The sequence below is a fragment of the Dermacentor silvarum genome, chromosome 5 (genome assembly GCF_013339745.2).
Source record: "Dermacentor silvarum isolate Dsil-2018 chromosome 5, BIME_Dsil_1.4, whole genome shotgun sequence".
NCBI lineage: Eukaryota > Metazoa > Arthropoda > Arachnida > Ixodida > Ixodidae > Dermacentor > Dermacentor silvarum.
Window position 1 is genome coordinate 46,693,219 of NC_051158.1, and position 14,301 is coordinate 46,707,519.

General features: G+C 42.1%; 3 protein-coding genes across 5 annotated transcripts; 2 read left to right on the plus strand and 1 right to left on the minus strand.

Annotated features, from left to right (window-relative positions):
* The first annotated feature begins 67 nt into the window (after positions 1-67).
* On the plus strand, positions 68-4,782 carry LOC119453360 (dihydrofolate reductase-like). The gene is made up of 3 exons (XM_037715400.2): positions 68-743; positions 1,569-1,680; positions 3,224-4,782. The coding sequence occupies exons 1-3, from the start codon at positions 517-519 to the stop codon at positions 3,458-3,460; spliced, it is 576 nt and encodes a 191-aa protein (XP_037571328.1). The 5' UTR covers positions 68-516; the 3' UTR covers positions 3,461-4,782.
* A 63-nt stretch (positions 4,783-4,845) lies between these two features.
* On the minus strand, positions 4,846-11,288 carry LOC119453355 (protein-lysine N-methyltransferase EEF2KMT-like). Of its 2 annotated transcripts, none has more exons than XM_049667817.1 (8): positions 11,091-11,288; positions 10,799-10,936; positions 10,584-10,694; positions 10,418-10,495; positions 10,044-10,099; positions 9,726-9,958; positions 8,731-8,866; positions 4,846-6,171 (listed from the first exon to the last, which is right to left on the minus strand). In XM_049667817.1, exons 1-7 carry the CDS (start codon positions 11,166-11,168, stop codon positions 8,736-8,738), a joined length of 825 nt encoding a protein of 274 aa, XP_049523774.1. In that variant the 5' UTR covers positions 11,169-11,288; the 3' UTR covers positions 4,846-6,171; positions 8,731-8,735. The 2 variants fall into 2 exon arrangements, with proteins under 2 accessions (XP_049523774.1, XP_037571324.2); XM_037715396.2 differs by having other exon boundaries at positions 4,846-6,174.
* Positions 11,289-11,332: 44 nt separating this feature from the next.
* On the plus strand, positions 11,333-14,255 carry LOC119453354 (UDP-GlcNAc:betaGal beta-1,3-N-acetylglucosaminyltransferase-like protein 1). Of its 2 annotated transcripts, none has more exons than XM_037715394.2 (12): positions 11,333-11,474; positions 11,542-11,658; positions 11,743-11,845; positions 11,908-11,972; positions 12,072-12,140; positions 12,418-12,513; positions 12,598-12,693; positions 12,779-12,903; positions 13,024-13,159; positions 13,235-13,303; positions 13,969-14,043; positions 14,110-14,255. In XM_037715394.2, exons 1-12 carry the CDS (start codon positions 11,439-11,441, stop codon positions 14,188-14,190), a joined length of 1,068 nt encoding a protein of 355 aa, XP_037571322.1. In that variant the 5' UTR covers positions 11,333-11,438; the 3' UTR covers positions 14,191-14,255. The 2 variants fall into 2 exon arrangements, with proteins under 2 accessions (XP_037571322.1, XP_037571323.1); XM_037715395.2 differs by having other exon boundaries at positions 11,371-11,474; positions 11,558-11,658.
* The last annotated feature ends 46 nt before the right edge of the window (positions 14,256-14,301 follow it).

Consider the following 14,301-nt stretch of genomic DNA (forward strand, 5'->3'; position numbering starts at 1 on the left):
TCTCGCACCGCTAAAAGAAAAAGAAAATTTTACGCTGTTCTACCTTCACGTCCCATATATTAAATTTTAATCAAAAATTTCAAGATGGTTATCAGTAAGATTATTTATTAATTGTTGTTAGTTATCAGTTTTATAACAAAAGCTAAAGCGCTCACTCAACAGAAGTGAACACTGCATGTCACAACAAGGAAGGAATGTTTACATAACGTTCTAGCCACTGTAATAACGTCGTAAATTACTACACATGCGAACAGCTTACAAGCAATGTCACAAGAGCAGCGGCTCACAGCCTCACACACGCACCATAGGAGGCGTTGCACCCACACACATTTCGCGCGATTTTTTCCCGCCATAATCATTTCGCGGTTTGAAGTGTCCGATTGCTCGCCGTCGATTGCGACAGCAGTAGCGGCGACTGCTAAAAGTCATCCAGCCACGATAACGGACTCCGACGGAAGGTGGTGAAGTCGCTCAAAGCGCGCCATTCTCAACAGGTGCCCACGTCCGTCTGATACGATGTGTCCGAGCTGCGCAAAGAACGCGGTGTCGTGCTTCGCCATCGTCGCTATGTGCCGTAACCGGGGGATCGGCTTCAAGAAGGCCCTGCCGTGGAGGCTCAAGAAAGAAATGGCCTACTTCTCGCGACTCACGAAAGACGCGACTGAGGGAAAGCAGAACGCCGTCGTCATGGGACGCCTCACGTGGGAGTCCCTGCCGTCGAAGTTCCGGCCACTGAGCGACAGGTAGCGGCGACGCTTTAGTCAAATGCTTCGGCAGGGTAACTTGAGTGTAGAATTCACTGTCGCCAGTAGTTGCTGCAGCAGTAGTATAACTATGGTTGCAATAATTATAAACTACCCACTGCAGTTGTAGTAATTGGTCGTATTAATTACCTGCAGTAGTAACTAGCCGTAAGTACTGTACTTGTCTGCAGTAACAGAAACTACTAGTAGTAACTAGCTAAAGTAATATTGACTAGCCATAGTGGTTCTAGGAACTAGTAGCAATTAGCTGCTGCAGTAGTAATAACCAGCGGTAGCAAATAGTAGTAGTAATTATAGCTGCAGTAATAGTAACTGTAGTAGCGGTAGTAGTAGCCATAGCTGTTGTACCTACAAATTGTAATGGCAGTAACCAACTGCAGTAATAGTAGTATGGTATCACAGGGTGGTGTGCTCGTTTCAGCATCCCAGCGTGCAGTTGCAATTATAAAAGACCAAACATTGGGATGCCACAGTGCAACTAGTATTCAAAAGCAGATAGGTTGTGTTCTAGCATTTACATACTGTGAACAAAATACATTCGTTTTCACTTATGGTACAGTGTTTCAGTGATGAAACATTGGTTTTAATATTCTGTGGCGCTCATTCCTATTAAGGCACATGACCAAGTACTGTCACACCTCAGTCGCTGCATTTAGATTGGTTTAGTTCAGAAATGTGTTGGCTTGGACTAGTTGGTTAGGTTAGGTGCCATCCGCTCTGAATGAAGCTGCCCGTAATAGTTTTCATATGCTTAAAACTGGTCGCCGGGTGGATGTCTCGCTACATTGTGCTTGTTTGCAACAGGATAAACGTTGTGGTGAGCAAGACACTGACCGAGGTTCCAGAGGGACACCACGTGGCGTCCAGCTTTCCAGATGCTGTGCAGATTTTGCAGACGCTCGTCAATGCTGGGAAGGCAAGTGCTGCACCACTTTTAAAACTTTTCCTTGGTATTGTAGCTTCGTTCAAATATGACCAGTAGCAGTAAATTATTACTGCATGGAATACTGAAGGCAAGGTAATGTAGTAATTTGTTTATCCACAGATATGAATTTGGTTGGCGATTGGATGTCTTTATACACCACCAGAGAGAGGTTCCTTGAACCCTTGCTGGGAATGTTCATGTAAAAATTAATTTTAATTGAAAACTGTCACCACCACTTAGTGCTTCTGATATACAAGTCCAGATGAAGGGTGGATATACAGGCTGTTTCAGTGAACACTTTCAAAAATTGTTAAAAATTGCCTGTGGCACATAGCACAATTCTAGTCTATAAGCTGGTCTACTCGAAAAGGCGGACATTACTTTAACCAAAAATTGAAATGCATAATCAACTAATTAACAAAAAATCCCTGATTACCTTATGAGCAACACGAGAACAAGATGAGAGCAGGAGCGCTCCTGCTCTCACCTTGTTCTCGTGTTGCTCATCGTCTTGAATTTCCATCTCCCGCATTCCCGTGTTTTCCCCGATTACCATATATCCGTTTACAAATTCTCGCGGGTGAGAATGCAGAGAATGAGATATGCTTTGTAAAACTTGCCGTAAAAATGCAGTCGTTCCACTTGCTTTCTCAACAAAACATGATTTCATGCATTGAAGCACAAAAGTAACTGGAATGCCAATGCATTTCTCCACAAAGTTCGGTACTTAATATCTCCAAACTGGTGTCATCCTTACTATTCGTTCCAAATGGATCCAGCACAACATAGAAGGGGGAGAAAAAAAAAAAGCATGCACGAAAGAAATTGGGATGGCACCGGCACTGACCTTGTCACAATGTAAGATGCCATGTGCCAATAAACTTGCTTAAAGCTAGCTTATTCGGACAAGTTTTTGAAGCATTTGAATTGGGCTACAGTGCAGTTCGTTGAGAAAGTCGCTGCTGCTTCAAGTTTGTAGCTGCTTGTGCGCAGTGTCTGGAGGAAATAATTGTTAATAAAGAGCATTTATATCCCATTAAAGGTGTGGGATTACGGCAAAACCGAATAAAAATGCATAGTATCGCCCCCCCCCCCCCCCCCCTTCCTTCTTATGTCCTGGGATTTTTATTAATTGTAAAGGGGGGTTCGCAAGTTAGCAGGTATGCTAGTTGATCTGAACCAACCAGTTGGAAAATACAGAACCACTCTGAATTGACGGGCTAGAAAAACAAATCTTCTGCTACAGAGAAAACAAACCCTTTTCATATCGACCACTGGAATCAGTATTCAACGTCACCAGTTCACTTTTGTTTATGTTTCTTCAAGTTGCCAAGCTCGAGGTCGTGGTTTACATCCCAGCTGCAGCAGCCACATTTCAATGGGGGTAAAATGCAAAAACTGCTCATACTTAGATTTAGGTGCACGTTGAGACTACAGGTGGTCAAATTAATCATGAGTCCCCCATTACAGCTTGCCATCTAATCAGATCATGGTTTTGACACGTAAAACCTTACAATTAATTTTTTTTTTTCAGGTGGACAAGGTGTTTGTGATTGGAGGAGCTCAGCTCTATCGTGAGCTGCTTGACAGTCCCCACTGTGCCCGTATATACCTGACCGAAATTGACAATGAGTTCGAGTGCGACGTCTTCTTCCCGGAATTTGACGCCAGCAAGTTCCGGCTGGTCAAAGAGGATGGCGTGCCTGAGGAACCCCAGCAGGAAGGCGACATCACTTACCATTTTCGAGTCTATGAGCGTGTACAAAAGTGACTGTTGCACCTCAGCCATGGATAGTGAGAAGTGTTATTGCATTTGGAGCGATGATGCTGTTTATTATTGTTTTGTTTTGCGTGTGTGCCATTTGCAGTAAGACACTGTTGTGCTGTTACAATTTGTTTCCCATGTACATTTTTTTTTACCCACTAAAGAAAGTGCTAGTTATGTTTTTATATTTGTACGTGCTTACATTCTATTTGTAGTTTACTAACGAATACCTGAAGTGTACAGTATCGCCCATTGTTAAAGGGAACAGGTAATCGGTAATACAGCCAATTAATTGGAACATTACTTCACCTTTATCGCAAACAAGTACTTCGTAAGTGTACATTTCTACATGAAAAATTAGTTTGCAGGCCTTTATGCCATATCTCAGTGATAATAAATGGCATTGTACAAATTGAATGACCCCTTTGAGAGTGGACCATCTTCTGCCTGCTGACATATTGTTTGCAGTCCAATTACGCTCATCTGAAGTGGACATCCGTCGGTGCTCATTAAAGTAATCTGAGTAAAGCCCTGGCGTTATTTCTCGGTGTTCCTCCGTCTTGGTGTGCAGGAAGCTGTACTCGAGCATCAAGGCTTGTTTTATGTGGCAGAGTTTACTGATGTTTCAAAACCAGTACCACTTTGTCTGGAATACAGAATGATTTGACTGGAAATGTGGGCAAATTCTGTGTGAACCAAGGTGCTTCACATGAAAGCAGTGTTCAGCAACCTGCATGCTTAAAGCATTGCACGTCCTTTTGAAGCCCATACATGAAGTTATGCCAGTTTGATAGAATAAACTTTTTGAATTGCAAACAGGTCAGTCTTGCCGCCAGTGGAGGCTTGGTAAACTAGGAAGGTTGTGTAAACGAAAGACATGTGGCAACACCACCCTGAAATTGCTGCATTAGCCTCTCGTCGCAGGCTAATTAACCGACTTCTCTCGACATCTCAAGGCTAATTAACCATCTACTAACAACTGAAAGAAAGGCCACAACATTCAAATGTAAACAAAAACTTAAGCAGGTAACATTTACAAGATTTATCGGCACACAAAAAAGCCCCAATTGTGCGAAAGGATAGGGAACTCCATGGCATCACGGCTGTATCTAAGGTCGTGGCATGACTTTCACATAGGTAAGTCTAGTCTTTTCATTAATAATTGTCACTTTTCCATGGTAAATGTCCAAATAGAGTTTTTGAGGAACAATCTAATCGTCTAAACTTGTTCAGAGTTCCTGTAAATGGCATAACACACAATATTAAACGAGTAGACTGCCATATACACCTACCATAAGCTAACTAGCTGTTTTTATTCTGTGCCCTTTAAAATTTGTCACCAAGCCTTAAAACCTGTATGTGGTGAAATCACTCCAAATAGTACATGCAAAAAATTTTAATTTTTATTTTATTGAGTCGAGCTATTACACATGTTCCGATTAAAAAAAATACATTGCACACACAGTTTTTACCGAAAGAAAATATGTATGTATATATATATATATATATATACATATATATCTAAGGAAGCTTGATCTAAAAAGTAGGATTTTCTTCAAAGCACATGTACATAATAAATATTACTAGCACACATCTGGTTGTATTGCCTGTCTGTGTAACTGAAGTGCTATGTTACCTATAACTGTATCAAAGCAATTAGCTCAAAAGTCGGTACTACTTAGAAAAATTACTGTCTGAAGAGTAAAACCAATGCAAATCACATAAAAAAATAAATTAAGCGCCCAAACTCAACTGCCTTAGCTGAGATGAGCTCACAAGTGTAGCTTATTTCAACGTTAGTCAAAAGCAAACTAACTGCACCCTGATGAGCAAGTTTTGTCATATATGTAATTCATACAAATTTTTATGAAGAGAACAGTTTAGGCTTAATAGTTGAAAGGATAGTCAATGCATGATAGCTGAACCTAGCATCTTTCTATTGGGAACACTTGCACTTTCACTCATGCAATAAAGACCTCAGTTTGACAGCAATAACGATATTAGATTTACTGTATTTCTATAAATAAGGCATGTTTATTTTTTTACCCAGAATCGCCATTCTAGGAAAGGCACTTGATCATAATATTCAAAACCCATGCTCTGAATACAACAGTTAATAAAACAATTTCATGCTACCAATTGCGGCATGCTTAAAGGGTCCCTGAAACGGTTTGGACAAATCTTGTAGACACGTAGGGTACAGCTACAGTAAAACATTCGCGTCACAATTTAAGTGAAGCGTCTCATATTAAGAGAGCTAAGGACGATTACGAGTTACCCTCCTCCCTAGCCATGTTTTTTTTTTTTTTTTTTTTTTCAACTCGTTCAGCAAGTGATCGAAGCTAAGCTCAGCCACCACCCCGAAGGGCCAAGGGGATAGGCCAGATTTCACTGAGTCGGCTTTGATAAAATTTGACAGCGAGTCCCTGGCCTCTGATAACCCAAACACTTCAACAAATTATCTTTTCTCTCTCTCGGCACATTCATTAACCACACCCGTAATTATTAAACACTTGACTGCATGTGGTATATCACCCGAGAAAAGGTTGCAGAAAATGCAGTGCTTCGTCAAAAAATATGTAATCTAATACAGTGTTTATATTTCTGTCACCTAGGGCACGCTGTGACCTTGTCTATTTCAACTGGACACGAGCGATCGTAGAAGAAAATCTTCTCTCGCGGAGCTGTGCATGGCTCATACTGCAGCAATGCCTCATCTGCTGAAACAGAAAGGACAAGAGGAGAGGAAAGAAAATTTCTTTTATGAGGCACACATAGCAAATTGTCACTGTTAAGCAATTTCTAGAAATTTAGAAAGTTATCTGGTAATGATTACTGCATTTCATAATATATCTAGTACTGTGCCTTAGGTTCAAACTAACGCTGCAGCAGCAATTTATTTCCCACCGCAGTTGTGATTGATCTATGTCCAATTGCCAAGATTGGACATCTGGTTTCCGCGGTTCCAACTGGTTACAAGTGGAAATTGGACATTTCAAGGAGACCAGTTGAACATTTTTCACCCGGGCCTTTCACGGTTACAGCAACTGCCACATGGCATGTATATGAAGTCGGGACAAAGCAAAAGTTTGCTTTGCAAAAGTGTGCCGAGAATCTTTCACCTTTGTCCTACAAACAAATTGCCTACATGACATTATACAGTTCTAGTTTCCCGTTGAACCTATTACAGTTCATGGAACATCAGAGACTGCAATAGAAGTAGCAGTGTTGGCAGGGCTAGGTTGTGACACTTTCATCAACCACAGTGCCTGAGAAATAATTTTGTGTTGTGTCATTGTCCTCGTACGAGGAAAAAAGTAAATCCAATATTATGCTAAAGATTGCTGCTACCAATGCTTTTAGATAAGTACAACATTGTGGTTGCAATTATAGTTCCGTGGGCTCTGGGTGATGTCAGTGCCACGAGGCGGCACCACTAGTCCTGCGTACACTGGCCTCCTGTGTTCAAAATTTATAATAATTTATGTTTATGGACAATGTTCCACAAACGCAATATGCTTACGCTGACCATACGACTGTCCACAAACATGTTTTTGGACAGGATGAAGCTCTCTAATAATTACTAGGGGTTTAATGTCGCAGAACTATCATGGGCTAAATAGAAAACTGCACTGTAGTGAAAGGCTCCAGATTAATTTTGACCATCTGGAGTTCTTTAAAATTGGATGTGGCCATTCCAGGGTGAGATTCAATTCCATGACTGTTTGCTCAAAAGCAGAATGTCATGTATGGCAGACAACTGTCTGGTTTTCAACCAGCACCGCAGGTTGTTTGCCGAGGCTGCTGGTTACCAGTTGAACATTCATATTAGTGGCATGCATGTGCTTGTTTCACTGCCCGGATGAACGATTGAAAAGGGTAGGTAGAGTGAGCTAGATGGAGTTAGGAGAGAGTGAGTGAATCGAAGCCCCCCCCCCCCCCCACAAGTCCTCTTAACACAAATCCTGGTAAGATGCAAGAGCTGCCTTTCACTATGTAGCATCCTTAACAGCTGCATGAGCTTCATCAAGTCCTTCATACAATATACAGTTAAACCTGGATATAACGAAATTGACAAATTCCTGAAAAACTTTGTTATAAAGAGGATTTCGTAATATGCAGGTTCAGCACAAAAATTCGAAAAAGAAACACCCTATTTACTCGATTCTAACGTGCCCTCGATTGTAACACGCACCCGTTTTCCGTGACCAAAAGAGAGGGAAAAAAAATCCTTTACAGTAACGCACACCTCATGCTTTCATACAGAAATACAACTATTGCTCAAGATTTACTCCCAATACACTCAAGTTGCGATGAACAAAACAGTCCCAGTTTTCGGGCGAAACTGGGACGAAGAGCGAGCGACACGATGGCGTTGTATAGTGTCACCTAGTGTCAGGTTAGTGAAGTGAAGTAAAAGATTGTTTGGGTGATGCGAATTTCGGATTATACAAATTTTTTTGCCGTACCGAGAGATTCATACCACCGAGATTATACTCTATTTAGCTATGTGCTCATCTGGTCACTTTAGAGCACATGCACTCGTGCCTAGCTATCCGGTTGATGATAATGGCTGGTGTGGTAGTGGCGATGGTGGCCGTCTACCGCTCATGTGTCCGTGTACAACAAAATTAGCATGGTGAAAGAAACGCAAGGTGCGCTGCCATGAACGAAAAGAAATGAAACCGAGGAGCCTGATCTTTCTTAGTCACAATATGAAGCCAACAGACAATGAAACCATATGAGAAATGAACTGTGGTTTTTTGTCTTTTCATCACTTTGAATTGAGTTTATCTTGCAACAATGTTGCGGGAGACCAGAAAAAAAGCTGATCAAACAGCTTGAGAGGACCTGGCCACCCTATACACACACCGGCATAATGGTAGTTGCAACAAAAAAGAATATCTCCTATGCATTGTATATGGCTCACGTACAGACAAAGCATACTTGCATATGATGCACATGTCAGAAACTTATACAAACAATATTTCCGATAAACAGCAAAATGAAATAAACAATTGGCAAGATTTCGCACAAACGTGAATGAGGTTATGGTGAAGATGTTATTCCCTGTAACACTCTCCTCTTGCAACACTCATCCACTTTCATTCCCCTTTTCCTTACACTATTTCTACAATTCAATTAAAACCCACAGTTCAATTTCTGCCATACTTTTCTTGGCTTCATAAGGTGGTCTGCGGTGGTGTAACCTTTATTGCCTACTTTGAAAGGCAGCGGCATTAGTTAACTAGAGCTGCCACTGAAAAGCAACCTACCTAATTTACTGAGGAACAAAGCACGGGTTTCGCAATTTCGAACAGTCGATGCGATGTACGCCGTACCGCCATGTGCCAGCAGTGCGGCAAGAGGTCGAAACGAGGGCTGGCACGACCGCTGGGTCAAACACCAGGTCTGCAAAAGTTGGCAAGTTGCACGAACAGCTTGAGCATTGAGGAGAGCGTGGTGTGCATGGCAAAACACAACGCAAGCTTACAAAGCACTAGGCTATAGTCAGTAGTGGATGTGGGGCTGCACACCAGGAACACTTACTATAGGATAGTCACCGCGAATACATCGGACACCTACAGAGATTTCAGGCACCTGTACGGACAGCTTTGCATGTGCTGCAACAGCAGTAAGCATGAAAGCTTGAAAAGCTCGCGGCCTCATGTCTGATGTGCCAACAACGTACATTTATAATAGGACTTGTATTTTATAGCAAAATTTATTGTATGAAACTGTGATTAGCTGCAAATCAAGGTTTCGAAATGCGCAAGCTTCTGTATTGGCACACTAATGCAGGTTTTCTTTCTTCGCAGCCAAACATAGCAAAATACTTCTAGTTGTGTTAACATATAAATTGACCTGCAAATCATGAATTGTCCATACCTAATGTTGATGTATGTAATACATTCGACATCATGTACATGTGATTATCTGTTTATGTGCCACTATGTTCATGTTTGTTGTTGTTTTCTAGCAAATACTAGGAAATATATAAACTAGCAAATATATAAAGAGGACATGGACTTGAACATCTATTATGGAGTAATATCAGTAACGTAGATAGTGTACAGGTATTGTGTCGCCATCGTGCCTTGCAAAATTTGCATCATTATTTGTTATAAATTTTTTCAGGACACCAAAAGCTCTCTAGAGCCTGTGTTCATGAATGGCGAAGAGGTTCGTAGCACGATCTTCCTCGCCTGGTTGCTCGATTTCTGCCATGTATTTTGCTTTCAAGAATTTCATCATGCAAGCTCAAACTTACCAGCTCCAAGGATTACGTCAGCAGCGCAGTGTTCCTTGAAGCTTTCATGGTCACCCCAACGAAGCATTTTGACACTTGTGTGGCACTCTGTGACACTGTTCCGCCTGAGGTTCTCCTCCACGGACTGAAGCACAGCCTCGTGACCGTCGGTAAACGTGTAAGATAGAGGGCAACAGGTCTTGCAGACGACCATGCCAGTCAATCCAACACCACATCCCAGTTCTACAATGCGCCTGCAGTGAAACAGTTCGCTGCAGTCAGTGAAATCCATGCTCACTTCATATAAACAGACTGATTAGAACAAGTTTCTGAGCTTACTTGCTGCGCAAGAGATGCCTGTTTTCAAGGCACCATTCTGACAGCAACTTCGATGCCTATAAAGAAAACATGAGGAACAGCGATATTGCACACACACACAAAAAAAAAAAGCAGAACTAAAGATGATAAACTCGATATCTAGTCAGCAGCAACATCTAGATGGCTATAACTATGGCAACATCACAACAGAGCCTGATGATTTAACATTTAAGGCTGTTGAATGAGCTATAGGGTTCGGTTAAGTTTTACGCAGCAAAGGACCTGCGCGTGCCCATGCATGTGCTACAGACGTGATCAGTATGTTTTGCCTCGATAAAAGAACTTCCACTAAAGAGAACGTTCAATTAAGTACATAAATTAGAATGAACACTCACCTGCCACGTTCTGAGCCCCGTCGTTCCATTTATTACAACAGCAGTGTGCTCTTTTAACGTCACCGCTGTGCGATCATCCTGGAACATAATGATATCCACCATATCCAATTACGATCGAATACACGCGGAAAACACACGTAGCACAAGCAACTGCCGGAAAACTCACAATGGTGTAGGTGACAAAGCCAGGGGCGTCTTCTTCACCGCTTACGCTGCCGAGTTTCCCGGCGAAGTGAACGTAAAGGCTTTCAGCAATTTCGATGTTGTCCGCTTCAAGCTGCGAAGCACAGACGGATACTCACGTGTGTGGATTTTTTTATTTTTTTTTTTATGAAATCACGCAGCTAGTGTTTCGAGAAAAGCACCAGCGGCATACGATACCTTGTTGATAAGGCACTTCAGAAAGTTCCTGACGTACGCTGTTCTCGGTGGAAAAGCTGCCGCAGTCGGATGGAGAATAGTACAACCCACCAGCAGCTCCTGAAATTCCTCTGTGAATAGTTCGCTCGGCACCCTGTCCTGTACACATGACGAATGCGATGATTCGTAAAAACACCCACGTGATGTTATGCTCACAATTTCCGTTGCCGACTAGAAATCTCTTTCTGAAAACCTCTCTCCTATCATGGCAAATAAAGTTTGATGTAGTCATTGGAGAGGTTCACCGACTCACCAGCAATTTCCTCACTTCGACGACAGGGACACAGGCCAGAAAGCACGTAGAAACACATCTCAACGTTTCGTCTGTCATAATTCGGACACTTAATTGTATTTATCATAGTAGAGAACGGGAGACAAGAGCAGTTATTCCTCCAGTTAGAAAGCAAGCATCAAGATCAACCATGATCAACAAATACACGTGCTATCTTACCACGTGGGCCAAGCCGAAGAACAGCAGATTCTATCCGAGTCTATCCGAGTCAATCCAGCGCGAATAAGTTTTGCTGGTCTTTTTTTGACGACCGCACTCGCATACGCATGCTGTTTGTTGGCGAAGTTTCTTGATTTTGTTGAGTTGAACATGGCAGGAGACAGCTCAGACGCTGCCGTCGATGTGGTAAGGCCGGTGTAACGATCTTACCCTCGTAGTTGGGCTAAGGTATGCGACCGATTTCTCTACGCAGTCGGTTATAATTCCAGTCTTCAACGGCGAGCGGTGGATCGACGACTGCCTGAGCTCTGTGGCGCAGCAGGAATTTGCCGGTACCATGGAAGTGTCAATTTACGACGACTCCAGCACGGTAATTCTTGCAGTCGTTCAGTCGCTTTTAGTGCTACCCGATAGAGAGTGATAATAGAGATCTAAAACAAGAACAACTTTTCAGGACGGCACTGCCAAGCTTTTGCAAGAGTGGAAACCGAAACTAGAATCGCGCGGCTTTTTTGTCCGCATTTCATCCGGTGATCCGGGTTCTAAACCGAGAGGAGGTGAGTTAACACACATTTATGAGGCGGGCGTATTAAGAATGACGCGTTTTATTTATTTGCAGTTGGCTTTGCGAAAAATGCCGCCGTGCGACAGAGCAAAGGCCGGTACCTTTGTTTCCAGGATATCGTGAGTTGAGAACTCCGCGGTATTGCCAACGTTATGTCGTGCTCATTTGCTTCCTCTGCTGTGACTGGCAAACTGAATTGTTTCTTTGTCATGGTGCAGGATGACATCATGCACCCCTCCCGTGTTCAAGAGCAGTTTTACGAAGCAACGAAGCAATTACCCAACACGGTGCGACGTTGTTATACCCTTTAAAGACACCGTTTATGTCGTGGTTTATTTAAAGTAGACGCTGTTGGCAGGTATGTTTCTATTTTCTTAGACTTTATAAGGAGCCACAACAAGCCTAAAGAAAAAATGAGCTTCGATCACTGCAGCAGAGACGCTTCAACTTTTCATTTTGTAATAAATTGTTCAATGAAGCTAATGCTACGTTTTATTTTGTTTCTTCTGCTGACGTAACAGACAGATTTATTTCGCAAAAAAAAAGAACATCTTTTTTCTTCAGATTGTAGGCTCCCAATATCATCGTTTACCGGAAGGATCGACAGAACGTTATACATTATGGGCCAACACCTTGCCTCTGCAAAAGCTCACAGTTCAGGTAACATATATGCCACTGAATGTTCTGTAGACTTTAACATTTTTTAAATTGAAACTATGATATAGTGGCGAAACATTTTTTTAGGTTTACACATCTCATGGACCCACCGTCATCATGCCCACATGGTTCTGCAGTAGAGCTGTCTTCGATGCTGTCGGTGGCTTTGATGAAACTGGAAAGGTATCTATTTAGGGCATGTGCCCATTCATGAATGGCATCATCATTTTGCTACGAGTTTCACACTCTCTTCTTTGCCTTCTTTTAGGGCACTCCGGAAGACCTTATCTTCTTTTACAAGCATCTTGACCTTGGAGGAAACGTCGTCAGGGTGGAAAAAGACTTGCTGATCTACCGTTACCACTTGCAACAGTCGACATTCACAATAGCGGAGTAGGGCGCTTAAATCTAAAGCATTTGCAGACACGTCTATCCTTTGTGTCCTTTAGTGAGAATGAACTGTTTCTATCTTTGTTTGCAGGGACTTAGCACACAATCTTTAACTCATTTCAGATCTACCATTTGGGACCTGCGGCTTGCCAGGTTGAAACACCATGTATTGGCACATTGGCCAAAGTTTACCATCTGGAATGCCGGGAAGCAGGGTCGCAGGTTTTACAGGAGCCTGGACATTGCGAACCGAAAAAAGGTGAAACTGCGTTCCAATGTTTGGCGCTTTGTTCCATGTATTTTTTGAGGCACATTCCACTTTTGCCCTCCCCAGGTATCTGCATTTTGCGATGTCGATGAGAAGAAAATCTCAAGAGGGGTATACATCCATGAAGAATCTGAGGTACTTTGCTTGTTTTGTTGAGCTTGTGGTGTCAATAGAAGTGCTTTGTTGTGATGGTAGCAGCCTTTCTCAAAACTTGCAAAGCCACTGTTTGCATGACCGGACATCTAGACAGTGCTTGTCACACACGGAGTGTCTTGGAAACTTTTGGCAAAAAGTGTACTATCAGCATAAATCGAAATGCAAGCAGAAAAAAAAAAGCAGATCAGAATTTCTGTTTCGCTGACCAGCATGCTTGCTGCCCATGATGATTACAATGAGAGCGCAATGTGCATTTTGCTGTGTACTCCATATATAGGCACGAGATAGTTTCAGATGTACTCCCCTAGGCAAAAATATACAGATCAGGGATTCCGTAATAAAACTGATTTTCTTCTACGCCAATCAATATAACTTGAAATTGAGGACTGCAGTCCAAACTTGGCATTGCAAACTTTCCAGTGCACTTGTGAATATTTGTTCTGTGCGTTTGAATTGAGAACAAATTCAGTTTTTTCACTAGCCTGTGGTCTCTATGCCTTTGCTCATGGGTTTCCACTTCGAAGCCTGAGTTAAGCCACAGTTACAAATGCAAGCAAACGTAAAACCGCAGCAATGAATCCTAGTTGTTTGTGATGTGTTTGCATTTGAATTTATGCCGACAGTACCTTTTTCCTCTATTGCAGGAAGTGCCAAAACCGAGGGTACCCATCATTCACTATAAGGATGCTACTCCACCATTAATTATATGCATGAAATTGGTAAGTGTTTACTATTGAATACGGCTGTTATTTTTCACAAGCTCAGCGTACTTATTTCATTTTCAGGACCTGACCAATGGCTCTTTTGAAGCTAACCTGTCTTCATTAAATCTTATTGAAGGTGTTGACTATGTCCATTTTTCATAGCCACTTGAGCTGTGATGGTCTGTCTGTTATCGACTATGTGAATAAATATTTTATTAAAATAAAAAGGGAAGCATGTAAATATTTCTCTTGTCAACATACTGTGCATGCTAT